Source organism: Apodemus sylvaticus, chromosome 3 (assembly GCF_947179515.1).
Source record: "Apodemus sylvaticus chromosome 3, mApoSyl1.1, whole genome shotgun sequence".
NCBI lineage: Eukaryota > Metazoa > Chordata > Mammalia > Rodentia > Muridae > Apodemus > Apodemus sylvaticus.
Genome location: NC_067474.1, coordinates 133,022,313 through 133,049,890, shown reverse-complemented (window position 1 = coordinate 133,049,890; position 27,578 = coordinate 133,022,313). Strand labels below are relative to the sequence as shown.

Here is a 27,578-nt window from a genome sequence, read left to right as displayed (position 1 = left end):
AGAGCTCTCATGGTGCTGACAAGGAAGTGGAGGCTGGACAAGCACCGCTCTGGTGGGGTTGTGGCTGTCGATGCTTTGGGAACTTTATTTCCCTTGCCGCCCCCACCCCACATCCATAGAGCACTTTACTGCAGCCAGCAGAGCATTGATCTCTGTTCTTCCCAGGACCTAGAGAGATAAGTGCTGACATCTGCAGTCTGTGCTTCCAGACTTGGCAGCTCCCCAGCAGGGATGTGGTGCTATGGTCCCTCCTGCAGCCCCTGCCTTGCCAAAAGGGACCTAGGACTCTGACTTCTCATTTGGGGTAGGGCTTGTGCTTAGAAGTCAGGAGTGGGAAAGAGAAGTGTACTATGGGTCCCAGCTAGCCTGGAAGTCAGGAGAAAGCTACACAGAGAGGTCCTCAGAGGTGAGCTGAGCTAGTCCTAACACACGTGCCGCTCTTTGTTTGCAGAGGACCAGCTGCCGTCTGGGTTCCCAACTATCGACATGGGACCTCAGCTGAAGGTGGTGGAGAAGGGTCGCACTGCCACCATGCTGTGCGCAGCCGGTGGGAATCCAGACCCTGAGATCTCTTGGTTCAAAGACTTCCTTCCTGTGGACCCTGCTGCAAGCAACGGTCGCATCAAGCAGCTGCGTTCAGGTGAGCTGAGGGAGAGCTAAGGTGGATACCTTGGGGAAGACCAGCCTAGTCCAATTAGGTGCTGGGGTTGAACTTTCTAAGGAAGACGGATTAGAACATTGCTAATATCATGGACCAGAGCTTGCTTAGGGAACAGAATGTGGTGGCTAGTACTGCCCTGATCCTTCTGGCATTGTCCAACACCACACGTTTGGCCAGGACATGCTAGCATGGCAAGCCTGAGGAAGGTGCCCCTGGCTCTTCATCTACTTCCCCAGTGCCCAGCCCACGTCTCTGCTTCTCTAGGCTGCAAGGTTTGCTGGGGAAGGGGCCAGTGATACTTCAGTGATCAGGCTTCAAATGGAGCCTAAGAGCCTGAAACTTGGGGGACTCTGCCTCTGTGCCGTGGCCACCAGAGCCACCTGTCTCCCTCCTATGGATGTCTCAGTCCAGCCACCTTGGAGCCCCGGGAACAAGGATGCCATTGTGACCTAGAGGGAAGTGTCGCCCCATTGATCGATCTGCCTGTGAGGCTCCCGCCAAGAGAATGGATTTTTATTTTGTAGGGATGGAGTGGGTGGGAAACAAGGTTCAGAATCAGCTGGGCTGCATTCTACACCCACTAGGAGCTCAGGATAGACCCACAGGCTTGGCTCTAAAAGTCCTGCTGGCTGGGAGAAGGTAGGCATCTGCCGTATGGCTTGAACTCCTGCTGCCTATCAGCTGTGATATCAACATCATGAAGGGTGTATCTGCCTCTCTTAGGGCTCTGCTGGCTTCAGAGGTGCACACCAGTTCCAGCCCCTCCCTCGCCACTCCTGTCAGGCCCACACCATTTTGGTACCCAGGAAGAATAGGGAGTGATGAGCCACCCAGCAGGGCAGGATTCCGGCCCCAGCCACGGCCGCCTGAGACAGCCCACGAAGTGTTAGCTCATTTAATTTAATTAAAACTCAACAAGATGGAGGCAGCTGTAGTGCAGTTAATTAAAACAGCCATAATCAAGGCAGGAAATGGTCCGGCAGCGTTTGTGGCTGCTGCCCAGCACAGCACAGAGGCCGGCATGGCCCAGCTCCCCTGGATTTGCTCATGGGTGCCCCCAGGCAGGTTCCCCATGCTGCCAGACGGTCCTCCCTGCAGGCCTGACTCCTCCCCAGAATGGCATTGACTGTCTGTGGCAGGCAGCAGTTCTGGGAAGGCCCGCTGTCTCCAGCATTTGTTCATCAAGTATTTATGTAGCGCTTGCTGTGTGCCAGCCCCCGTGCACCCCTCCCCTGCCCATTACTCCCTGGATGCTGCGCACACCTCTTCCTTCTTGTCCTCACAGTGGCCAACAGCCCTTCCTCCTCCTTGAGGAAACCTCCTGCGCCCCCTTAGGCTTGGCCACCCCTGATTTCCTCTAGCTGCCCTGTTGTCCTTGCCTGAAGTTCCTCTAGCCCAGAGACCTGCCAGCCTCACCCTTGCTCTGACAGTCTGTCCTCTGGCAGGCAAACCCATTGTTCCTGGTGCTTTGGTCACCACCTCCTTATCTGTCCCTCTATTAGTCAATGCATCGCAGATATCCTGTATGAGCTCCAGGTGCCACATTTGATGCGGTCTGGATTTCGCTCTATCATAGATAAGCAATGACTTCAATCAGCCATTCCCTGCTCCCATTGGCCATTTGTCCATGAATGGCAACCTGCCCCCGCCCCCAACTGAGAGTGACCCAACGCTTCCATTTAGTAAGGAACCACATCCTCTTCGAGCCTCGCCAAATGGATCTCACATTGGTGCCCTCTTCTCTTTCTGTTGACTCTGTTCTGGCCTGGGACACCAACACTGTTCTCCCTGCTCTAGACTCACTCTGAAAACGCTGTCCTCCGGCACCTGTTGGTATTGCTCATCTCCCTTCTAGACTCTGAGAGCCAGTGCTGGACCCTGGGCTCCTGACCCTTGACCCTGCCTGCGTGGTCAGATACGTGCTCCTGGTCAAGGGACCTGCTCACATCCCATGCCGGCTTTATCTTGGCCTGTCCTATCTATATGCACCTTATTAGTTCTCTGGCCCTAGTTAAGTTAACTTTGTAAGTTTTCATATCTTGCAAAGTAGCTGTGTTAAAGACACAGTGACACTTTGTGGCCTGGTTTGTGGTAAAGGCTCTGTTCCTGCCTCCTGCCGCTTCCCACTTGCAGGTAACCATGGTGAGCCAACCTTGCCCACCTGGCCCTCTACTCACTTTAGCTTCCTGCACTGGGCGCCTGCACCCAGCTTCCCGCTCCTCGTGGAGCCGCCCTGCTGCTTGCCATCAGCGTTGGTCTCCAGCCCTGTTTACCTAGGCTGGACATGGGAGAGGCTGGGACAGATTTGCTGGGTAAGGTGCTCCTCCCCACCATACCCTCACTGAGGAATTATTTTATTGACCTTTGGGACTTATCACTGAAGATGATATCTACTCATTTGACCTTTCCTGATACCGGGAAGCTGTAACTGAAGGATCACAGATAGGCTAGATAGGGTGTATGTCCAGTGCTTGGGAGGAAGCTGTGTGAGGACATCCTTCACAGAGTGGGTTCAGGTCCCTATACACTGGCATATTTTCAAGGACCCTTGTAGTTTTCGTGTCACCAACAGTTCACAGAGTGCTTTTCTACCCTTTATTACTTCTGAGCCTCTTGCAACATCTTTGCAGTAGGATAGGCCATGATGATTATGTCTGCTTTCTGCGGGTCAAAGGGTCACACGTGGTGGTCCTGGGAGGTAACCTCAGTGTCTTCTAAGAGCACAGCCTAACCCTGGAGTCTTAGAAGTAGTTGTATCTATCAGTACTCCAGACATTTGCTCTCCAGACCTCAGGTCCCCGTGATGGTCTCTATAGTGCCGCCAGGCCAGCATCTGAGCCTTAGCACATCTGTACACATCAGCTCTGCTTGAAGGGCTCTTTTCCCGCTGCAGCAATGTGATCGGCTGCCACCGTACCGTTATGGGCCCCTTGAGCTGGAGACTTCAGGCAAGCCCGTGAAGAACAGAAGCCTACTGTGGCAGTGGCAGAGTCAGAGCTGTCAAGTGGAGATGGCGGCTCTGGCTGCAGGAGGAGGCCTCTGGTCCCCCTGATGAGAGACTGTGGCTTCCCCTTCTGCTGTCTGGCCCAGCTCTGACTGGAAGTGCCCATCTATGCTGCTCTGCTCTGCCTTTGACTTAATCTTCCAGAATGGTGCAGTCAGTGTGTGATTACAGTTTCTGGGTTCATTGGCACAAGTCTCCTGGGGAGGCTGACACCTGGGCCCCTTTAGTCCCATATACTGCCTAGTGAAACAGAAAAGCCAGAGCCTCAGTTAATGGGTTAAGTGGAGAAAGAACAGGAACCACAAGTTCAGGGCGTCAGTGACAGGCTGTATACATTACAACCCCCACCCTAGCTCTGGCCTGGACCATAGGAGGTCAGTGGTTGGTGGTCAGTTTTCTGGTCTTAGTATTGCTAACTTTAACACAGGGGACCTTAAGGCAGTTTTGTTTATTTGGCTTAAACCTATTGATGTTTACCATATTAGACATTTAAGATAGAAGATTTTAAATACTTACTAATTATTTTAAAATAATTTAAAAACTATCCAGCGTTAACATAAATAACATTCTAAAATAAAAAAGATGATTCTGTAATCTAAAACAAAAAATATTTAGTTAGGAAAACCTCTTTGTTAATGTGGAGTATAAATGAGGCTGCATTCAACTTGTTAGAGTTACAGCTGTGTAATAACTCTTCTTCAGGAAATGACACTGTATATTCCTAAGAGATGCTCCTAAATAAAGCAGATAGTTCTGTTTTTGAAACAATGTCTTCACTGTATAGCCCTGGGCATGATACTCTATAGAGTCCAGCCTCTCCTGGAACTTGTTACAGTCACCCCATCTCAGCCTCCCAAGTGCTAAGATTACAGGCAGACTCCAGGCACACCCCCAGTCTTAGTATTGTAGGAACTACTAATTGTAGGCTTTATTCTAGTGGACTCCCTAAAAGGTTCTCAGTGATTCTCTCCTTTCCCAAACACACACACGCACGCACGTGCAAACGCGTGTACACACACACACACACACACACACACACGCACCCCTGGAGCACACATGGAGAACCTCTGTGTTGGTCTAGTTGACGTTCCTGTGTGAACACCCCGCCCCTCCCCAGCCACCACCTTTTTGCCTCTTAGCTTCCACATCTGCAGGGTGTCCATCAGGAAGGCTCCAAGTTACATCGGTCAGCTCCTGTTGCCTCACATAAAAGCCTCTTACTGTTTCCAGGCCTCCCTTTCCTCATTTGTGCATAGAGATGAATATTTTTTTCCACGTGGGTGTTGCCAAGTTCAGTGAGACAGGAACTGATCTCTGGCCCTGAGCACTTCAACCCCCTCCCCACTGAAGGGGCTAGAGGGTGGATAGACTTGGATCCGGGTCTGCCTATAGGTTCCTGGCTCTGATGGTTGAAGTGGGAGTCTCGGGACAGTCTCCTGTTAGAAGACAACAGGAGTTCGTGTAACAGGCCTGTCTTAGAAAGGCAAGTGCCTCCCCTTTTAGGCTGCTCATCCCAGGGGTCTGAAGCACCAGACACACAAGGGGTGGATGCTGGCCCTTTGCCTCTTACCAGATAGGCTGAGGAGCTCTGACTACTCTATCCTAATAGGGGCGGGGGGGGGGGGGGGGGGGGAGTTACAGACTGTTAGCCATTGGGTGTGAGCTGAGTCCCATGCCTCCCCGGTTGGATGCCAGGGCTGGTCTGGGTCTTGGTCCCTGATTCATCATGGTAACCTGTGTGAGCTCTCCCCGTAACCCTGCCTGCTTAATGCTCTGATTTTGTTTTGGTAAGTGCTCTACTTGGACGCTTACCCTGTGGGATTTGGGTGATCTTTGGGGTGGGTGCTTCTCCCTTTTCTCTCCATCAGCCCAGCCAGCAAAGGTCATAGGAGCTCAGTCCTACCTCCCCTGTTCCTGTCAACAGCTCCACCAGCTCCAGCTCTCTGCTTCCCCAGAGCAGTGCCAGTGACCCAGGGGACATGCTTCACCCACACTCAGCCTGGCCCAGCCTGGTGCTTGCTCACACAACACTTGAGTCACCCACACTGAGGCCTCCAGTTCTCCATATAGTTAAGGCCCTTTCTGGTGTTTTGTTTTATCTGATTTGGCTTTGTGTGGCTTTCCTTCCTTTTTGTACTAATGTTTCTCTCTGATCTTATTTGCATTCAAATTACCTCGCCAGGTGGTTCACCAATCAGAGGTAAGAATGCTGTCCGTGCATTTCGCCACGCCACGCCACGTCACGTCACACCACGCCACACCACACCACTACTGTCGCCGTTGGTCACCTCCACTCCATCCCGTCCAGTCCGTCACATCCCCATACCCATCCTGCCCTCTCCAGTCTCTCCATCTCCAGCTCCAGCCCCCTTTACCACCAGCCACCACACACCTCCACTCTCAGTCATTTCCTCCTGTGGACTCATCCATTTACAAGTCTGCTTTGTGGACAGACCAGCTGAGACCGCCCAGGATGGCAAACCCTGCTACCCAGCTTTCTAGGTCAGCCCCATAGAAGGGACCCAACTGGTTCCCATAGCAAATCCTAGCCTGAGCCTAAGGCCGGCACAAAGGGAGATGCTCTCTCCAAAAGAAGGTGGCTGGGGGGGCATGACCACATCTGGCCCTTCCCCTTGAGCAGCTCCTTTTTCTTAGATTATTACTTGACCTTTCCTTTAATATTTTGGTCCCATGGTCAAATGAGGATCCTCCCTTAGATCTCTTCAGCAGTGAGGACTAGAGACTTTAGATTATTTTAGGTGGCAATTGGGAAATAAACAGACCCATGCATAACTAGGTCACCGGATCTGTCAGCTCATAGCCCCCCTTCACATAACAGGGTTCTGTAACCTGCTGGTGAGAAAGCACAGATTTTGGGCTGGTAGAGGTCAGGGTTCAAGTCTGTCTCCTCCTAGAACTGGAGCCAGGACCACCTCCCGTCAGGGCTGAGTGACCTACAGGAGAGTGAGGATGGGCATGGACGTTTGTCACATACAGAATGGTAGTTTGTGTTTTTATCCCGCCATTTTCTTCCCACATTGAAGGCTAGAGAGCTCAGGGGAGAAGCTGGGGCTGGGGAGTAACTATTTGTTGCTCTAATAACAGGACTTGGTTTCCCTGCCCTCTCTGCCTCTCCCTGCACATCTGTTACACGCCCACCCTATTTTCCCTACTACTGGGTCCGGGTGTCGATACCAGATTTGGAGATGTCTATGTGCAAATAGATTCAGAGTCTATACTGGGTAATGTCCTAGCTTGCTTTCGATTGCTTTGATAAATACCATGACCAAAGGCGACTTGGGGAGGAAGGGGTTCGTGTGGCCAGCGCATCCCGATTACTATCTGTCATTGAGGGAAGTTGGGGCAGGAGCTTAGGTCAAGAGCGGAGAGACAGTGGAAGTGGAAGAGAGCGGCTTACCGACTTGCTCTCCGTGGCTTGCTCAGTTTGCTTTTTTTATACATGGAGGATTACCTGCCCAGGGAGGGGTGTTACCAGCCACAGAGAGCCAGGCCTCCTACATCAACTGCTAGTCAAGAGAATATCCCACAGACTTGTCTCCTGGCCAATCTAACGGGGGCTTTTTCTCAATTAAGAGTGCCTTTTCTCTCAGGACTCTAGCTTGTGTTAAGTTGACAAAAATAACTCAAGTCTCCTGACCAGACTTAGGCTCTTGGCCCAGGGAGCTTCCTCCTTCCATCAGCTGCAATCCCAGGCATTATTTGTGGCACCAGCTGCCTGTCTCCCCCCAAACCTCTATTGAACTGACCATGGGTAAACCCCACCAGCCAGGGCCCTGGTCCTCCCCTGTTTGAGTGAATGTCTGCTCTAACGGTGTCCATTCATCCCGTGAATATGACCCACTGGCTGCCAGTCAGCACTGGTCTTACAGTTGCTGGGCATTTGTCTTGTGCTCTGATGTCCATGGGGATGCTGAGGTCAAGGTTATGGAGAGGCCAGCCCTTTTCCTCTGTGTTGGTGACACTGCCCCCCCAATCCTGCTGCCAGCCCTCAGCCTTCTGGTGTGCACCTCAGCTCCTGCTGCCATGGTGCCGATGGTGGAAGGGGGCTGTGAGAACACAGCTTGAAATTTCCTCAGAGCTTCCTGTCCAGTCCAGTTAGGTGGGACCTGGCAGGTTCTGTCTGTCCTATGTGGGCGTGATTGTCAGTCGGGGTGGAGGAAGAAGCTCTTTAGAGCTGTTCCAGCTGTTCATGCAGGAGGTGGTTTTCTGTCAGACTGTGTCCTGTGGGGGTTATTAGCTGTCCGTTGGACTGTCCTGTGTGGGTGTAATTGTCTGTCAAATTGTTCCAGGGAGGGGTGTGGTGCTTTGCCCTGTGGGTTTCTCTGTCATAGATAGATAGCCCAGTTTGCATTCACTAGCAGTTTCCAAGTGTTTATTGCTGGGGGTGGGGGGTGGCATTAATGCGAGTAACCCTCCATCTTGGGTTCACTCACTTGACCTGACAGTACGGGTCCCAAATGCAGTTTCATCCATCCTCTCAGAGGGTCTTTTCAGCTACCCCACCCCCAGTCTTGGCTCCTGTCTGTCCGCCTGTGGCCAGGAGCAGCCCCTCAGGGTGCTGGCCCAAGTGGGAGCTACAGTCTCCATTAGCCTTCTAAATTATGCAGAAGCCTTGGTGGGTCGAAGCACTTTAGCAGGACCAAGCTGAAGAAAGTAGCCGGAAAGGGTGGGGCCAGCAGGGTGGAGGTAGAGTCGCAGGAGATGGTGGGAGTGTGGGCCGAGGCTGCTGTGCACCAGGCCCCACAGCAAGCCCCTTCCTTCCCAGTAGGTGATAAAGGACATCACTTGTTTAGGAATTCCAGACCTGAGGATCTGTAGGCTTTGGGGACAAGAACATTGATAAGCATGATTATTAGTAAATAGCCTTAGGACTTGGGACAGTGGTGGGCATTCTATGGACAGTCCCTGGGTGGATCCTGCTTCTAAGTACACATTCTTGATTCTTGCTTAGAGGGACCTGGCTTGTCAGAAAGAGTTTCCTAGAAGCCACAGAGGCCCTCGGCTGTGACCCAGGCGAGGCACTGCAGCAGGGGCTACACTTGTTGTCGAGGCCTCCGTGTTCCAGGCCACACTCACCATGGACCGTGACCGACGTCTTCGCTTGTGTCCCCCCACAGGTGCGTTGCAGATTGAGAGCAGCGAGGAGTCTGACCAAGGCAAGTACGAGTGTGTGGCAACCAACTCCGCAGGCACGCGCTACTCGGCCCCCGCCAACCTGTACGTGCGAGGTAAGAACTTGGCCACACCTGGCTCTGTCAGCTTGGAGCCAAGCCTCACCTGCCAAGCACGCTGCCTGGAGGAGACCTTGGTGCAGAAACTGGAGGGACTCTGCAAGTCTTTCCTTCCCGCATCTTTCTGCAGCAGTTCTCGCAGCCACCACCTCCGTAGCTCCCAGGGGGCATTCTACCAGCAGCCGCCACTGCTTGCCTTCTTTCCCTTCAGGCCCTTGGGGAAGCAGACACTCCCTCCACCCTCTCACCCCTGGGAGTATTTGTATCTCTTGTAGGTCTTTGCTGCCCAGTCCCAGAGCCCTATGGGAGTCTGGAGCCTTCTGAGCAGACATTTCTGTTCCTCTGTGTGTGTGTGTGTGTGTGTGTGTGTGTGTGCGTGTGCGCGCGCGCGCGCTCGCTCATTCAGGGTAGTTGGAGGCACAGACACATGGAATTACATGTGAATGTGCATGTCTGACCTGACTTTCCTCCTGCTACCCCAGCTGGCTGGGCTCTGGGACTCTGGTTCTAAACTTTAGATCTGGCAGGGCTCAGGAATAGACCAGGAGGAGCATCCTGTGTTCTTTGACCAACTCCACCCATCATGTTGCGGGTAAGACTGAGGTAGCTGTGAGCCCCTATGGGTATATTGCCCTGGGCATTCCTAGTTGGAAGGCAATGGACTGGGTGCTGTTTACAGTTTGGTCCACAGCTGAAGGGTCAGGGACTGTTCTGGTATGTCCAGCCTCTATTGATAGCCAGAGGGAATCAAAGTTCACACCTGGTACTGCAAGAGATCATCTGGAAAGCATGGACCTCTCGTTGGCTAAGGGAAAGAGACCAAACTTCCCTGCAATCTCCACTGCAGTGGTAACTCCCTCACTCGAGAGCTTCCCCCCCTCTTTCTGAGGATGGTCTGCCATCTCTCGAGGTCATGGAGCCCAAGTGACAGCAGTGGCCTGTCTTCCGCTCAAGGCAGTTGATAGACTTGCTTACTCAAGGTGGAGAGGTGCAAGCTGCCAGCTACTTACTGAGGGCCAGCCGTGCCCCAGAGCACAGGTTGGTTTGGAAGGGTCACAGGTGTCAGCCTGTTAGTTGACCAGAGGAGCTGTTTGTATTGGGCTAATTGCGTTCCTTCATGGGAATTGGGAAACCCCTAAAACTGTCCTTGTCGTTGAGAGTCCTGTTTACCAGTCAGTGAGATGAACCACTGCTTGTCTTTAGGAATACCACCAGGACAGAGACCAGGAACCCAAAAACTTCCTGAAGACAGAGAAAAGTAGAACTAGAAAAAGCACACTTAACCCCAAGCCAATCCGGTATCTTAACGAAGGCACAGGAGTCTGCCAAGTTCCCTCTGGGAGGTTAGCTGCTGAAAAGACTCTTCACAGTGACTGGCCTCCTCCTCCTCCCTCTTCAGCCAAGGCAGCCCCTGTCTGCACATGGCTACGTACCAGAGAGAGGAGAATCCAGGCAGAGCCTTGGTAAACCCAAAGCCAGCTGTTTAAGCATTGCTCTGTGGCCGTTTCCTAAGGTAGAGCTGCCAGAGGCAGTATCAAAGTAGGAAAGGGCCACCCAGATTCACAAAGGATGATGCGGGCATCCTAGCTGGGCACCACACCTGTCCAGCTAGCACTGTCATGCTGCCTGTGGCGAGTGGCAGGGCAAGGGTTATCTCTGGAAATGAGCTGAGGTGGCTGCTGAGGCGCTGACCAGGAGATCCCCACTCCTTGGAGCATCTCTACCTTCAGAGTCCCCGCTGTCACACATTGATTGACTTGGACATGACCCTAGCTGGATCCTGCCTTATCCCATCTCTTGGGATAAGATCCACTTTAAAGAGCTTTAGGGGGTCAGGAGTATAGGAGCCCCTTTACCCTAAGCCCTTCCTGTCTAGAGCCTAACAGAGCCAACAGCTCACCCTCCAGGCCCTGCGTCATATCTAGAACCCATCTAAATCTATGAGGGACCTTTGGGTCTAGGATTTCGGACTGTAGGGAAAGACCCGCTCACTGGGGCCCTTGCCTGTAGTGTTTCCCGCTTTCTTCTGCGCCTAGCAAAGCCCTATCTGCCCAGGAGTGCTCTGGGACGGCCTGTGTGATGCTAACCACCAGCTCTGTATCTGTAACTCTGTATGTGGGTGGATAGGCTTGGAAGAACCCCGCCCCGCCCCGCCCTGCCCCAGTGCCTATCTGCTGCACTCTTGTCTCCCAATATAGCGGCTTCAAGATTTCAGTCCACAGTGCTTCCTGTTATCACCCAGAGATGGAAGTCCCCAACTCTTGTCAGGCCCTAAGCCTCCTGATTGAGGCTAGTGTGAATTATAGCTCAGGCATCTCTTATCCTTCATACTGGTGACGTTTTAGACTCTCTGTTGAGGGCCAGTCTATGCATAGTACGATATTTAGAAGCATCCCTAGCCATTCAGGTACCAGGAGCAGCACTTAATCAGACCAGTCTAAATAACCACGACTCTCTCCAGACTCTGGCACCCGGAGGCAGTTAGTTGCCTCTGTGGAGACCCTCTGCTCAGGATTGCTGCCTTCTGAAGGCTTCTGTCTCCATCGCTAACTTGGTTCTTCTGTCTATTGACTCATCTTCTCAGACTTAGCCTCCCCATGTTCTTCCTCTGTTCCTCAAACTGTCGGGCTCTCCCTGCCTCTCTGAGGCCCTAGGGCTGCTACAACCGATGGGGCAGTACATGGACTTGTAAAGCTCCTACCCAGCATGCTGCCAGGTGCACAGGAGGTGCTTGAGAGTCAGCCGTCTGGGTTTCTGTTGGGCTAGCGCTGTGGGACACACATCGTACATTTACATCTGACTTTATTCACAGTTGCCTGCAGTTCCACCCACAGTCTAGCAGGCCCAGGCACGCTGGGTGGACCAGCCTCTCCGTCACCATCTGACTCCCTCCCCAAGTGACTCATTTTCTCCTTCCATCCACGGCGTCTCTCCCCTCCAGCTCTCAAGTATACAGCTGCCTGGGCCAAGGCAGAACACTGCCCTTGGCAAAGCCTGGCTTACCTGTGCCAAGATCACCAGCCGCTCCATTCTCTTCAGGGACCCGGCATCGGAGACTCCGCTGTCTGAATAGAGGATGTTGCCTCATAGCCTTTCTTCCCACAGGCATCCAGATGTGCTCCTCATACTGGTGTTGGCTCCGCATGGGGCTTCCTCCATGGTGGGGCTGGAGTGACTTGTGTACCTCGGTGGGTTTGTGAGCTGGGAGGACCCCGACCCCAGAGCCCAGTAGGGTCTGTCTGAGTGGTGAGGGTGTGTGAGGCATGGGGACTAGCCCGTGCCCCACTTCCACCCCTACCTGCTCTGCCCTCATCGTCCCTGGCACCCGCTGGTGGGCCCTACCCTGTCCACTATGTCCCTCCATGAGTCCTAAGTCCTCTGTGAGCGGCGTGGTCCGTGTGCACCTGTGTGCACATGTGTGTGTGTGTGTGAGGGGCACAGGCGTCCTGTCTTGTCTCTGTGCTGTGTGGGCAGATGGAGGTTGGCCTGTTTTTACTCTCTCTGTGTTTCTCCTTGTCTTTTTTTATTCCCTCTCATCCTCATCGCACTCTGCCATCAACCCAAACTCTCATCTCTCAGATCAGCGAGAAGGTTGGTCGTTTTCACTTCTTATCCATCTACAGTTCGCCCACCGGCTGTGCCCGTCAGTTGGGAGCAGCGGGCTTGGCCAGCTCCCTCAGGCTCGCTCCAGCCGCGCCTGCCCGCCAGTTGGCCTCTTCTCAGTGTTTGGGGCTGGCTGGCAGGCAGGACCAGGGATGGGTGGGCAGGCCTTCTGCCCTGCATGATCCTCTTGCTTGAGTCCCTGATGCACTGTGTGTCTGCATGTCCCCTTAGCCAGGCTCTGCTGTTGGAGTGGCTTCACGCATGGTGCACGGCATACAACTGTACCCCACAGAACTGCACCCAGCTTTGCACCCACACCAGGCTAGCTCTCTGTTCCAGGAATGGTTGTGGGCATCTCTGTCAGAGAGACTGTAAAGGCTGAAGTGCTTGGCATGTAGGGGATCAGGGAAGCTTCTGCAGTCTCCCCACCCACCCTGATGTAGGCCATGTTTCCCTAAGAGAAGGCGGAACTGCAGGAGACAATAGGGGGAGGCTAATTTAGAGTGAGCTGTCCCCTTGAGATCTTGCAGTACACGACACAGTCCTGCAGTGTCTGCCCTGTCCTTGAGGCCCCCGGAGCCTTACCAATGTTCCATGCAGCAGACTGGCTGTTCTGAGACTTAAGACCAGCTTTGATCTGCCTCTCAAAGACCCTGATGGTTGTAGTCCAAAGCGAGTGGCAGCATTTTGGTATACTGAGTAAGTGTCCCGACATTTTATCTTTTCTCTCTCCTACCAGATCCAAACCAAGGTCACTCTGCCGTCCCAGGCCCCTCTACCTGAGCTTCCAAGCCAGCCCTTGTGCCTCTCTGAGGGTACAGTGTATGTGGCTTGATGACCAGCTAACAGCCCTTGGCCCTACTGGGACCGAGGCTGGGCGGTGGCACTGAGCATTCAGATCCAGTTTGCTTGTGACTGAATTATCACTGCAATTTGCTATCAGTCCAGCTCAGCCTTAGGTGGTCAGGGCTTCTTGACAGTCTCTGTATCCCCTCCCAGAGCCGGCCCCTTGGAGCCAGGCCTCTACTTCCTAGTACTGGGCCAGCAAGGGGCTCGTGGTCCTTTTTGTATCATGTGGTGTAAAGGGTTAATCACTGGGCTTTGGGGGTCTGAGGAAGAAGCACAGGACAGACCCAGTCTACCAGGTGGCCTCTGCATCATGCTCTGTGGTTTTGAGTTTACTCCGGGAGGACAGGGATCTAGTCAAGAGAAGAGCTGCAGCCTGGGCTCAGATATCACCAGAAGCCTCCATCCATATGCACTTCTGAGCTCTGGGGCATTTCGGTTACACCATTTCGCTGACCAGGCGGATCTGCCAGGGCTTTCAGAAAATAGTCATCAGCAGACATCCCAGTCCGCAGCCACTCCCCGCACACCCCCTCACCTACCCTCTGCATCCTTTGTTCTTTCCCCCACCCACCCTGTGGTCCCACCAAAAATAAACGCATACACAAATATTTAACGGGAAGGAGAAATGAGTTTCTAAATATTCCGGGGGGATTTGCCGGGCTGGTAATTTGTTTGGTGCTGATAATTGCATCTTACATTTTTCTAGCTTTACTTAAAACTGTGTGCCGGGTGTGCCAGCATTTAATTACTGCTCTGCGGCAGCCACAAGGTTATTTATTAAAGAGTTATTTTATCTTGATACAGTGGATCCTGCCCCTTATCCCCTCCTTAATGTTGTGTTATTTTCATCAGAGAAATTTCCGCAAGTGAATGCAGATTGCGGGGCTCCCTCCCCCTGCGATTAGGTTGTCACTCCACTGAATGCTGATACCTCCAGGCGCCGCACCACCCTATTATAGGGGGTTGTCAGCGCAAATAATTAGACTTAAAAGTTACAGCTGAAATATAATCCAGAAATGGCAGGGCCCTGTTTTGGAAATTGTCTATAAAATGTCAGCACTAAGGATGCTCGGGGAACGGTAATAGACCAGCATTGTTGGAGCCTGAGATTAGACCCTAAGTGCATTTTTCCCAGCTCCAGTTTTTCCTTCCCTGCTGTTGCTTCTGTCAATAGACTGAGTCCAGGGTGAGTCTTGTTCCCTTTGGAGGCCTTGTGCTTATGTTGGCCGGGGGAGGATAGTGGAGATGCTGTGTCAGAGCGTCAACCATTTCCAGCTGCTGTCACGGGGGTAGATGTCTAGGCTGGGCTAGGACACGGGGCCTCTAGCATTTGAAGCCCTCTGTTGCCTCTTTCCCCATTTTCTGTAGCTGTGCTGGCCTGCCTGAGCTCTAGCAGATCGCCTTCCAGGAGTCTTTGCATGTGGCTGGACCCTAGCGCCCTTATATAGGAATGTAGTTATCAATGGAACACCTGGACCTCTAGCTGAGTTCCTTTCCTGGTGCTGGGGTGACCCTGACCTCACACCTGTCTGTAGCCCTAGAGTTCTCCCTATAGCTTGCTTGCATCTTGGAAGGAAGATAAAAGCCATTCTTAGTATCAGTTCCCACAGGGGCCTAGTTTCCTGACAGTGGCTAGAGATGAAGCCTTTCAAAGGAGTGGCCCAGGGCACTGGCATGGCTCTGAGGCTGATCCCTGAGGTCTCAGCTGGCTCGGGAAACACTGTCTACCATGGACTAGCTGGGGTAAAAGTTTGGACTTGTTTAGGTATGGGCCCCAGGTTTATTGGCCAAAGAACTACTTCCTGCTGCACAACCCCTTGAGTCTGACACCCAGTAGCCCCTCTTCCATTAGGGTTCCACCATTAACTAGAGCCAGATGTCCAGCCTTGACCTTTCCCTAGGTGTCACTGTCAAAAGTCCCATTTGTATGCCATCTGGAGCCCCATCTTCTGCCTGCACTAAAGCCCTGTGGCCTTCATGGCTTTCGAAGATAAGAGCTTTTACCACACAGACCTAATCTTACTGAGTATATAAAGGAAGATGTGTCACTTCCTGTGTCAGCGTTGACTGGCCCTCATCTGCATTTGAGACATGGTGCCATGGGAACCCCGTATACAGAGCACAGAGTGGCTCTTCACTAGGCACGATGTGCACGGCTTTAGTCCCAGTACTCAGAAGGCAGAGATAGGTAGACCTTTATGAATTCAAGGCCAGCCTGGTGTATATACTGAACTTCAGGATAGCCGGCGATATATAAGCCCTGTCTCAAAAAGAAAGGGAGAGAGAGACACACAGACAGGCTTCCTCTGTTCCTCACTCCATGCCTTTCAATGACAAGGAGAAGGCAAAGGGGCCTGGTCAGCTCCAGCAGCCCCGTGTTCTGAACGCCTCCGTTCCTGCTAGGCCTGAACCCGGCTTACACGCAGCCCTGTGTACTTATTCTTCGCCTTTCAGTACCCCGCTCTTGTAGGACCTGGTCTGAAGCTCAGGAGTACCCATGCCCTGGGCCGGCAAAGCCTGCCTGTACCTTGTGCCAGTCCAGAGTTCTTGAAGGGGAGTCAGCTGCCAGGGGCACTTGGTAGCTGTGACCCTGGGACATACCTGTCCCTTGTCATGAGAACTGCTATGTCTGTGATACCATGTCATCAGCCATGTAGACTCCTGATATTAACATACATGACAAAGACACTGGTCAGTGGTGGCGCACACTTAAGCCCAGCACTCAAGAGGCAGAACTGAAGGCCAGCCTGCTCTACAGAGTGGGCTCCGGGACAGCCGAGGGTATGCAGAGAAAACCTGTCTTGATAAACAAGCAAAAACAAAAAAAGAATCAATGATAAGGGGGTTGGAGAGATGGTTAAGGGTTAAGAGCATTTGCTCTTGAAGAAGTCTGTGTTCAGTTTCCAGCACTTACATAGTGGTTTACAACCATCTGTAACTTCAGTTACAGTCTCCAACATCCTCTTCTGGCCTCCATGGGTTCCAGCATATGTGTGGGGCACTTATGATTATGCAGGCTTACACATACATACACATAAATTTAAAAAAAAAAAAATTAGGGCTGGAGATTTGGCTCAGTGGTTAAGATCGCTTGTTTTTTGCAAAGAGCCTGGGCTCTATTCCCAGTCCCGTCCTGAAATCCCACCACCTCCTTCTGTATCAGGCACACATGTGCAAAACACCTAGAATGATAAATATAAATAAATGAATAATAAAATAAGTTTTCATGGGGCAGTGGTGGTGCATGCCTTTAATCCTAGCACTTGGGAGGCAGAGGCAGGTGGATTTCTGAGTACCAGGACAGCCACAGTTACACAGAGAAATCCTGTCTCAAAAAACAAACTAACAAACAAAAATAGATAAGGAAATTTTTTTTAAACATCCAGCATCTTTTTTTTTTTGATTTATTTATTTATTATATGTAAGTACACTGTAGCTGTCTTCAGACACACCAGAAGAAGGTGTCAGATCTCATTACGGGTGGTTGTGAGCCACCATGTGGTTGCTGGGATTTGAACTCAGGACCTTCCTAAGAGCAGTCGGTGCTCTTAACCACTGAGCCATCTCTCCAGCCCCAGATAAGGGAATTTTTAAGAAGAGACTCAGGCTAGAAACCCATGTATGCCATACTAAGCAAGCTAGAGTCTTATGCTACAAAACTGGGAAGAGTAGAAGTGGATTTGGGGTTGGGCAGGGCTGGAGCCAGATCTTCAGTGTGGCCAGACCACTGTTCAGCATCGCCTCTCACTGTTACTCCACTGTTCTTACCTTCGTACTGGAGCAGGTCCTCCTCGGCCTTAGGAAAGGAAAACCTAAGCTCCGCTGCCCCTGTAAAGGGTGTCGCTCCTCTCATCAGTTTCGCAAATATCCAAAGGTTGTTTCTGGTCCAAAGGTTGTTACTTATTAGCCGGATCTAGATTACATACTGCCAAGTGCCAAGGATGGAGAGATGGCTCCCCTAGAGAAAATAAAGATGGACCTGGAAATGTTGCTCAGCGGTAGAGTACAGCACCTAGCATGTAGGAGTCTCTGAGTTCAGTTCCTAGCGCTCTAAAAGAGATAGGAAGAGAGGTGGGGGAGGGATGGGGAGGAGAAAGGGAGGAATAAGGGTGCTGCTACTTCAGGCCAAAGGTGGAAGTCCGGACGTGGACAATACACTCCTAGTAAATGTCTGACACGAGTGTGGGGAGCAGACCTGGTCTGCCTTTCGCTGTGACTCACTTGGGGCTGCCAGTGTTGTAATTCCACCCGTAGGACTTAGTGAACCTGGCATAGAAGGTGCGGTGCGGAGGCAAGTTCTACCCAGGGTCCCATAGGCTGGCCATGGAGCATGAGGAACCATACAGACATCTGTCAGTTAGGGGAACGCCAGTTGTCTGTGGAGAGCTCGGGAGTTGGTTAGGGCGAGAGGTAGAGAGACCGCAGGAGTGGTGTTATTTAGATGTTACTAAAAGATGTCTTCGGCAGACCCTTAGTACAACCCTGGTGACACACTAAATGTCTCAGCTCTGAGCTTCGGTTTGACCTCTAGGAATGGAGGTGAGATTGAACCTGGTGGTCTTCCCGGCCTTCCACCTCTGCTTCTGTGACCCAGGGCTGCGTGACATTATGTGGTACCATGGGTCCTCTGCATGTCTGCTCTCCCAGCAAGAGTCCTCAGAGACCTGTGCTCTCATCGTGGCCCGCGGGTCACTTGGGCTTGCTGCCTGTGCTCTCTGGCCCCTTGTGTAAGGGTGACCACCTAGGAACCATCTGAGCCTCTGCCAGCAGCTGCATGACCTGTCTGCATGCCCAGCATGCCTGTGTGTAGCTAGGTTTTGTCCACCTTACCCCTCCGCATGCTCTGAATGTCTGTGCCAAGCTTGCTACTTCAGGGTTGGTTCCAGGCTCTGCCCTGGACTGAGAAGCCCAGGACAGCTTCTGGCCAGGAGAGTCCAAGGCTGGGGTCGTGGCTAGGCACAGCCACCCTCCTTAAGCTTTGCTCCCTGGTGCAGAAAGCCTGTCTGCTCGGCACCGTCATCATGTTACTGCCATCCTCATGCCCATCCTGCCCGCGCACGCGTGCGCGGACCACGTCCCTGGCCCGCCCGACCCCTTGTCTCCCCGGACTAGCCCTCCTAAGGGCCCACCCACGTTGTGGGTCCCAGGCTGACCTGCACAGGCAAGGCCCAGCAGGTAGTTGTGCCAATCTCTCTTCTCTCCTGGGGCCATGGCCTTAGGTGGAGACCTTGACAACAGAGGTGGTGGCCATGTTACTCCCAGACTGATCCTTTGCCCGCCCTTCCCAGCCGTGCTCTGAGGACCTGGATTTCTTTCACTGATGCCCCCATCTGGTCCCTCTAGAGACACAGGAGGAGGGGAGTCAGGCGTAAGCAAGGGTGGTCATTGGAGGACCGCCTGGACTGTGCCCTAACCAGGCCTGGCTCTTGCACTAAGTCCTGTGTGACCTTGGCTGAGTGTCCCTTGCTATAGGATGGGAGCTTGGTTATGCAAGTTCTCATTAAGAGGTGTTCCAGATGGTCCCTGAGTGCAGGGACTACTTCTGTTCCCAGAGTGAGGTGGGAAATGGTGAGCCGGGCCCCGGGGACGCCACCCCTCCTGTCTCTGAGCATGGGCTTGGCTCTGACAAGAGAGGCTTCCTTGCTGAGGGGCCCCTGCCCTTCTGTCCACCCTTGCATCCTGCCCAGCCTGTGAGTGCCTCTCTCCCTCCTCCCACAGTGCGCCGCGTGGCTCCTCGCTTCTCCATCCCTCCCAGCAGCCAAGAGGTGATGCCAGGGGGCAGCGTGAACCTCACGTGTGTGGCAGTGGGTGCACCCATGCCGTATGTGAAGTGGATGATGGGCGCCGAGGAGCTGACCAGAGAGGACGAGATGCCAGTTGGCCGCAACGTTCTGGAGCTCAGCAATGTCATGCGGTCTGCCAACTATACCTGTGTGGCCATCTCGTCCCTGGGCATGATCGAGGCCACGGCCCAGGTCACAGTAAAAGGTGAGTGCTCCAGCGCCTTAGCCAGCTGATGATCTCTGTCTTGAAGGCTTTAGATCCTCAGGCCTGTGGCAGATAAGTAGGAGCTGGCCTTGAACTCAGAGATCCTTCTGCTTCTGCTCCCCAAGAACTGGTAATACAGTTGGTAGAGCATTTACCTTGTTGGAAGCCCTGGACTCAATCCCCAGTACTGCCAAAAGGAAATCAGGATGTAAGCTAGGAGTCATCCTGTCACTCCACCTGGTCCTCCTCAGGCTGGAGCCCAGGGCCTTGCACACACTAGAGGAGTGCCTACACGTCTAGCCGTGTACAGTTTCCTTTCATCAAAGCAAAAAGTAGCTTTCAGGGGCTCGAGTTGCTCTGGGAGTCACCCAGGGACATCAGCTGGTCTCCCAGTCTCTGCTGCTTCCAGCCACACAAAAACACACTGTTCCCTTCCTGCCCCTCCTCTGTCACAGTCAGTGGCTTAGCATCTGCCTTCAGGGCTCAGCACTGTGAGACTTTCCCGTCCCCATCACCCCCCCTCCAGGGAGAGGCTGTGTTTTTCCTCCTGTCCTTGTTCACAATTACCATCAACTCATTTGCTGATTATTTCCCCAGACTGTAAATTCCAGAGAGCAGGAATGTGACCACGAGCTGTAGTGGCACTGAACGGGCTTCCTAGGACTTAGTAGTGGCCATTCTTCATGGAGCGATCTTGGGCCTGGGGTTTCGCCACCTTCATTTTGAGCCAAGTCATGGGACCTAGTGGCGGGGCTAGCAAGTTTATGGCTCTTTCTGAACTCTAAAGGCCAATTCCTTGGAGATCGTTCGTGTGTGCGCGCAATGTGTTACACACCAAAGGACTCAAGGTTCCTTGGACCACCATCAGACCTGGTTGTACTATCTCAGTAACTGCCCCAAGAAGTCACCACAAGCTTTTCAAGCCTTTTTTGAAGGAAGGTTGTGGGCATCAACCGCACTTGGGTGGCCGGACCCAGTGTTTGTATGATGCCATGGATTTGTTCTCAGAGTCATAACATCTAACAATTCTTTCTCCTTAGCTCTGCCAAAGCCTCCAATTGATCTTGTGGTGACAGAGACAACCGCCACCAGTGTTACTCTGACATGGGACTCTGGAAATACCGAGCCTGTGTCCTTCTATGGCATCCAGTACCGTGCAGCTGGCACAGACGGCCCCTTCCAGGAAGTGGACGGTGTGGCCAGCACCCGGTACAGCATTGGCGGCCTCAGCCCCTTTTCAGAATATGCTTTCCGTGTGCTGGCTGTTAACAGCATTGGGCGAGGACCACCCAGTGAGGCAGTGCGAGCACGCACTGGTGAGCAGGCCCCCTCCAGCCCACCACGCCGCGTGCAGGCCCGCATGCTGAGCGCCAGCACCATGCTGGTACAGTGGGAACCACCTGAAGAGCCCAACGGCCTGGTGCGGGGATATCGCGTCTACTACACCCCAGATTCTCGACGCCCTTTGAGCGCCTGGCACAAGCATAACACCGATGCAGGACTCCTTACCACAGTGGGCAGCCTGCTACCTGGCATCACCTACAGCCTCCGCGTCCTTGCCTTCACTGCCGTGGGCGATGGCCCACCCAGCCCCACCATCCAAGTCAAGACACAGCAGGGAGGTAGGTAGGGGCTCGCGCTTGATGGACAGCTGACAACAGGCTCGGGCGGAGTCCCTCTTGTTGCCTTAGACTGTGAAGTTTGGAACTCGGGGAGGGCAAGGGTGTCATTCTCCACAAATACATGGTCACTGGGGATGCAGGCCAAGCTAGTGAGAGCTTGGCACCTCTCACTGGACCCTGGGAGATATCATGAAGCTGACCTTGCCCGGGGTGGATATTGCAGTGCCTGCACAGCCTGCAGACTTCCAGGCCAAAGCTGAGTCGGACACCAGGATCCAGCTCTCGTGGCTGCTGCCCCCGCAGGAGCGGATCGTCAAGTATGAGCTGGTGTACTGGGCGGCAGAGGACGAGGGCCAGCAGGTGAGCCTCGAGACTGGGAAGAGTGGGAAGAGGGTATCCCCAGTTCCCAGTGGTCTGTGATGGGTCTAGGTTTCTCCCTACAGCTTTGTAGCTCTTACAGCCTATGTGGTTTATAGTCTGCACCACCCCTGTGCTAGAGGCAAAGTGTCTAACATCTACCTTTGTTCTCCTGGGTTCATGGCCGATGTGATATTGTCCTAGCCTTGAAGCTTCCCCTGGGGTCATAGATCCCTGGTGGCCTTTGAGATCTGAGCAGTCAGTACTTGCTCTCTGCTCTTCCAGCACAAGGTGACCTTCGACCCCACCTCCTCCTACACTCTGGAGGACCTGAAGCCTGACACACTGTATCGCTTCCAGTTGGCTGCCCGCTCAGAATTGGGCGTGGGCGTCTTCACTCCCACCGTAGAGGCCCGTACAGCACAGTCCAGTAAGTGTCTGCTAAAGCCACCCTTGTCACATCTGGGCTGGTACATTATACACAGGCATATACCATTCCCTTTCAAGCAGGTGGGTGGTCAGGTCTACTGAGTCCAGTATTGGACTCCAGTCTGGGCTCTTAAGTCTGGACCCCAAGAAAGGGACAGGTAAGTGTCCTGTTAGTCCGTGTGCAGGCAGTGGTTGCCTTCTCTGCTTCCTGCCCAGCCTTCTGACCCTCTCTTACCCCTGTGACTCTTAGACCCTGCACAGGTAAGTTCTGTGTGACTGTGACTCATCCCTATCCTCTGTCACTCTCCTTTCATACCTAGATCATAGCACTGATTTGGCAGGCCTGCCATGTTTGAGACCTGCCTAAATGCCTGTCTTCCTTCCCGTGGTCCCACATCTCATCACCCACGTTCCCCCTCCTCGTACCCCCACCCCCAGTTTCTTGGGAGCTATGTAACCTCTCTGAGGCCTCTGCACTTGGGGACAGGTCCATGAGAATGTGACTGTGTGACTGTGTGCCTGTGTGTGTGTGTGTGTGTGTGTGTGTGTGTGTCCCCACATCTGCCTGTGGGAACACATGGCTTATTTGACATCATGACTGTTTACAGAACCACCTGGAGTTTGTGTGAATACCTAGCCAATAGCACCCGAGTGCGTCAGTGTGTGGGGGTGTGACTGTGTCTGTCACACCCAGATTGTGATTGGCACAAGATGGCAAATTGTGAATGTGGCTTGGTGTGATACTATAGATGGTTTGTCTGTGATCAGTATGCCAGTGTCTTAAAGGTTGCTATATGATAAAATGCTCATGGGTGTGAACCGGCTGGGTATCATTGTAAAACAGAGACCATAAGCATGACAGTGTCGGTTAAGTCTGTAAGAGGTAGGACTGTGTGTGCAGAGATTGCCTGACTTTGTAGTCTAAGTTCATTCTAGAAGCTTCTGCCGTGCTCTAGGTCTGGTAGCGTGGCCAGAAGGCGAGGCCTGTATCCATAGAGCTCCTGCAGTAGACTGAGACATACAGTGGTGCCTGTAATTACCCAAATGAGCTCTTAATTGCATTTGTTCAGAGCGAGCTGGGAGGGTGGAGAGATTGTGGTACAGGAGCCTCTGTTGGTGCAAGGTCAGAGGCAAACACTGTTGGTGCAAGGTCAGAGACAGTTCAGTCTCGGAGATATGACACTTCACCTCCACTGAAGCAAGCGTGGAAGCTAATGAGGTAAAAGGAACGGAATATGGTGGCCCTGAGCAGGGACTTTGCAACCACCCAAGCTCTGAAAATGGGCAGGTGACCCAAGATGCAGAGGCCACTTAGAAATCTCTTCTGTGGACTAGGCGAAGTTCGCTGCTTTGGCTGAACTGGTAATAGCGGGTGAGGGGTTTCCTAGGATACTTCCTGGCCAGGGCTTGGTGATAGATTGAAGATGCGGAGCAGTAGGTTAGAGAGATGGAGGTGCGTCATGTTTCTGGTGGGAGGCTCCCATAGTGGGCACTCCCCCCAGGTCGAGCAGTGCACCTGGTTTCAGGCACCCAGATTCAAGGCGCTGTGTCTGTCAGGTAGAACTGTGGAGGCCTGGATCCTAAGCTGGTGGACGCAGACCTGAGAAGACTAGAAATGAGAGCCGCGATGGGGAAGAGGGCAAGGGAAGCTCACAGAGGTGGCCTGGAGCTGCTGCTGAGTGGCCAAAGGGGCTAGAAGTAGTAGGGAAGAGGGCTGGGGCGGGCAGGGGGCAGGGGGGCAGGAAGCGGGCTGGGGCGGAGAGGAGGCAGGGGCTCCGAGTGTGTGAGAAGTAAGCCAGCATGCTAAGGTGTCATCAAGAGGCTCGCTGCGAGGAGGCTGTAGCAATGAGGATGGTCTTGAAGTGCATCCGTATGCTTTTGTGAGCGTCAGGAGGACCACGCTGGAAACATGGAAGGTGGGGGTGGGGGCAGCTGGTAAAGTCTCTCGGGTAGCAGGAGGGGGGCAGAAGGTGTATGAGAAAGAGCATGGCCTCCACTCTTGAGATTGTGCAGGAAGAGGGATGCTGGTAGCTGGAAATAGAAGTGTGTACTATTGGAAGGCAGGCAGCAAGCTTATATGCCTGTAGGCGAAGGGAGCTGTGCAGATTGACTGCACTACTTGTAAAGTAGCAGAGTGAGCAAGATAGAGTAGACCTCAGCAGGTAGCCCAGAGAGCCCTGGGGTGGGGAGCGCCGGACGGATGCCTCGTCTTCGGATGGATGCCTTGTCTCCTGCCTCGGTGCTGCTGGGTCCATTACCTAGTGTGGGTCAAGCAATGGTGGGAAAAATGGGGGCTGAGGGAGGGAATGACTTAGCAGGTAAAAGCTTGCTACCTAATTATGAAGATCTGAGTTTAAATCTTCGGCACCCACATAAAAAATAGGGTATGGTCACTTATGCACCTTAGCAATAACACTGTTGGGAGGCTGAGACGGGATTCTGTGGGGCAGGTGCACATATTCACATATATATATATATATATATATATATATATATATACACACACACACACACACACATACATACATACATACATACATACATATATAAATACACCACACATATACAAAGACAAGGAAGTGGGTTTAGGGCACTGGTGAGAATGGTAAACTGGGGCGCTCTAAGTCATCGCTGAATATTCAGGGCTGTAAGGTTGAAAGTGGGTGATGTAATCCCCAGGGGTAAGAGTAGAATGCTGGGGCCTGGAAGACTGAGGTGGGTGGGTGCACAGGGGGAGGTTAAAGGTCATTCCTAGCACTGGTGTGGTGCTCTGCCAATGGTTGGGGCTCTTGAAGTTACCTAGGCAGCGAATGGCAAAGTTGAGGTAAAAGGAAGCCCCTGTATTGGTATTGGTGTGGTGTCTAGAAAAGTCACCAGGCACAAAGAGAGCACACACTTGCCGCCTAACTCATAAAAAATCTGTTGAATATTTTCCTTCCAAACGGCAGAGGCCACAAACCATCCCTGTGACTAGCCTCAGATGTTCATGAGATTAAGCACAGAGCCCCATCCATGCAGGCACAGATTAAGTAGTCTTAAACCAAAGGAGGCCTTTGCACCACGTATCCCCAGAAGCATATTATATTATCTGAGTGTTCTGGGGTGTGTGTGTGTGTGTGTGTGTATTTGATACCATGTTTGTATAAGATGCCATATGCATGGGAGAGACACTGTTAGAACTCCATATGTGCGTGTGAGACACTGCACATTCCGTGTGTGTGTGTGTGTGTGTGTGTGTGTGTGTGTGTGTGTAAAAAGCTAGTTCTGAGGCAGTTAGGCTGTCTCAGCAACAGTATGCCTAGAGGGCCTCAGGATGGCTGGGTGAGTCTCCAGTCCCTTGTTACTTGGTCACTGTGCCTGTGATTCCCCACCCTCCATTTGCCTGCTTTCCCCCCATTTGTCTTCCCCAGCCCCATCCGCCCCTCCCCAGAAGGTGACATGTGTGAGCACGGGCTCCACCACGGTCCGGGTAAGTTGGGTCCCACCACCGGCTGACAGCCGCAACGGCATTATCACCCAGTACTCCGTGGCCTATGAGGCAGTGGACGGCGAGGACCGTAAGCGGCATGTGGTGGATGGCATCAGCCGTGAGCATTCCAGCTGGGACCTGTTGGGCCTGGAGAAGTGGACGGAGTACCGGGTGTGGGTGCGGGCACACACAGACGTGGGCCCTGGCCCTGAGAGCAGTCCGGTGCTGGTGCGCACCGACGAGGACGGTAGGCTGCAGTGGGTAGCATTGTTGTGAGGAGGGGCGGGAGCGGGAGGCACACCATCTGGGGCTGCCTGCCAGGCACCCAGGATCTTCCCTCCACAGGACCTGACAGACTCATTGTCTAAACTCTGGGGCAATGTAGTTGGTGGGGTATCCCATATCCAGGTCCTGGCTTCTGGGCCATCTTCAAGATAGCTGAAGCCTTAGACCTTAAAAGGACTATGGCAGAAGCAGCAGCCCCACCTAGTATGAGGGCAGGGTTGGGAAGATGAGTGCAAAAGACTCAAGTGGGCTTTGGCTGGATACTAACAAAATTTGTGACAGATGGTGTGAGCCTAGGTAGTTGAAGGTGTGTTGCCTTGCTTCTGGCTGTTCCCCACATCTATGTTCCCCTTGCAGAAGTAGCCCTGCCAGAAGGGTTCCTAGGGATGGCCCACAGCAGGCAAATCAGCCAGCCAAAGAAACAACATTGGAGCCTTTCCCAAGGGGCGGGTGCAGAGTCGCAGCCCTAAGTTAGCTGTACACGCCCAAGCCAGGCTCAGTTCCCTCATGCCTGACTCTCATCTCTGCCTGGCCCCTAGTGCCTAGCGGGCCACCACGGAAGGTGGAGGTTGAGCCTCTGAACTCTACTGCTGTGCACGTCTCCTGGAAGCTGCCCGTCCCCAACAAGCAGCACGGACAGATCCGTGGCTACCAGGTCACCTATGTGCGGCTGGAGAATGGTGAGCCCCGAGGCCAGCCCATCATCCAGGATGTCATGCTGGCTGAGGCTCAGGTATGTCATTGGCGGTGCTGTGTGGCATGGTAAACAGTGACCCGTGTGTCACAGTGACTCCTTAGAGTCCAGATTTGTTCCTCCAATGGCTGCTCTCAGAGGTGTTTATGCATTTGATGGTCATTGGAGCTGCTTTGGTCTGTCAGGGCAGGAGTTGTTGAGATGGAGAGGTGAGGCACAGGTTCTAGTGAGACTTCGTTTTTTTGTCTTAGGAATGTAAAGCTCTGCTAACCTAGGTCCTGCTACCCCCTCCACCCAGGTAGCAGTGTTAGTCATAGTGCTCACAGGGCTACCTCCAAAGACATGCCGCACTGGCTTCATCCTTGTGGTTTGCAGAAAGTACATTTGCTGTGCCTTTGAGCTGAACTGCTGTCCCAGGCAATACTGTTCTGAGCATCCCCTGTACTGCACAGCCAGAGGCAGACAAGACTTTTCTCCATCCTTTGTGGCCTCAAGCCAGTGACTGAGGCAACGCTCTGCAATAATCACCTGTGTGTCACTCAGCTCCTGACCCTGAGTGTTTATCTCCAAGGCTGAGCCTGCCAGCCCTTTCCTGTTGGAAGCCTCTGTCTTCCTGGGAGTTCTGCCCACAGGCTCAAGTAAGGTCCCTGGAGTATTCTGACCCCACCTTGCTATTCCATCGAGGAGCACCGAGTGCTGTGAGGTTATATGTATAGCCAAAATGAGCCAGCATGTGGGTGGCAGGGCTTGGCTAGGAGGCCAGGTCTACCCTGGGAAAGGACTAATCAAGTATTGGAAAAACTGTGGCGTCTGCCCTTGGTCTCCCTGTCCTAAACCAGGTCCTGAGGATTCTTGGGCCAGCACCAAGTCCCAACAGAAAGAGCCTAGATTCTCTCCCCAACCAAGTGGGAACCCCATGTTCTGCAGGCTATGTTGAGGGATGACACCCCCCCCCCCAGACAAACTGCCTTCATACCTTTGGCTAGGCTCCACCCTCTGAGCCAAAATTCTTTTCTGCCCAGAGGGTGCCCTCTTTCTTCTCCCAACCTGTCTGTACTGAAGGACTCAGGGGTGGGGGAGGTGGGTGTGTTCACCAGCCTGCATTCCTGGGGCAGGTTGAGGGCTCCTCACTAAGTCTCAGCAGACACGCCCGCCCAGAAACATCCAGAGAATGACTCGATTCAGCCCCTCCCATCCCAGGAGTCTGGCGCCACAGCTGCAGCCTCTGTGGTTCCAGGAAAGTCACTTCGTGTACTTTTGTGTGCTGGTCCCCAACAGTTTGAAGGGGGTTGGGACATCATCCCCATATTTGTATTCTTTACAAAGAATATACCCAAGCAGGCTCCAGGGAGGCCATGGAAGACA

General features: G+C 53.1%; 1 protein-coding gene across 1 annotated transcript in view; it reads left to right on the top strand.

Annotated features, from left to right (window-relative positions):
• Ptprf (protein tyrosine phosphatase receptor type F) overlaps positions 1-27,578 on the top strand; it is an 82,390-nt gene that overhangs the window by 32,895 nt on the left and 21,917 nt on the right. The window contains exons 6-13 of the mRNA XM_052177165.1: positions 452-640; positions 8,804-8,914; positions 19,088-19,357; positions 20,398-20,979; positions 21,203-21,339; positions 21,622-21,766; positions 25,176-25,481; positions 26,059-26,252. Of these exons, the coding sequence (XP_052033125.1) occupies positions 452-640; positions 8,804-8,914; positions 19,088-19,357; positions 20,398-20,979; positions 21,203-21,339; positions 21,622-21,766; positions 25,176-25,481; positions 26,059-26,252 (1,934 nt within the window). The remainder of the gene's footprint in view (positions 1-451; positions 641-8,803; positions 8,915-19,087; positions 19,358-20,397; positions 20,980-21,202; positions 21,340-21,621; positions 21,767-25,175; positions 25,482-26,058; positions 26,253-27,578) is intronic.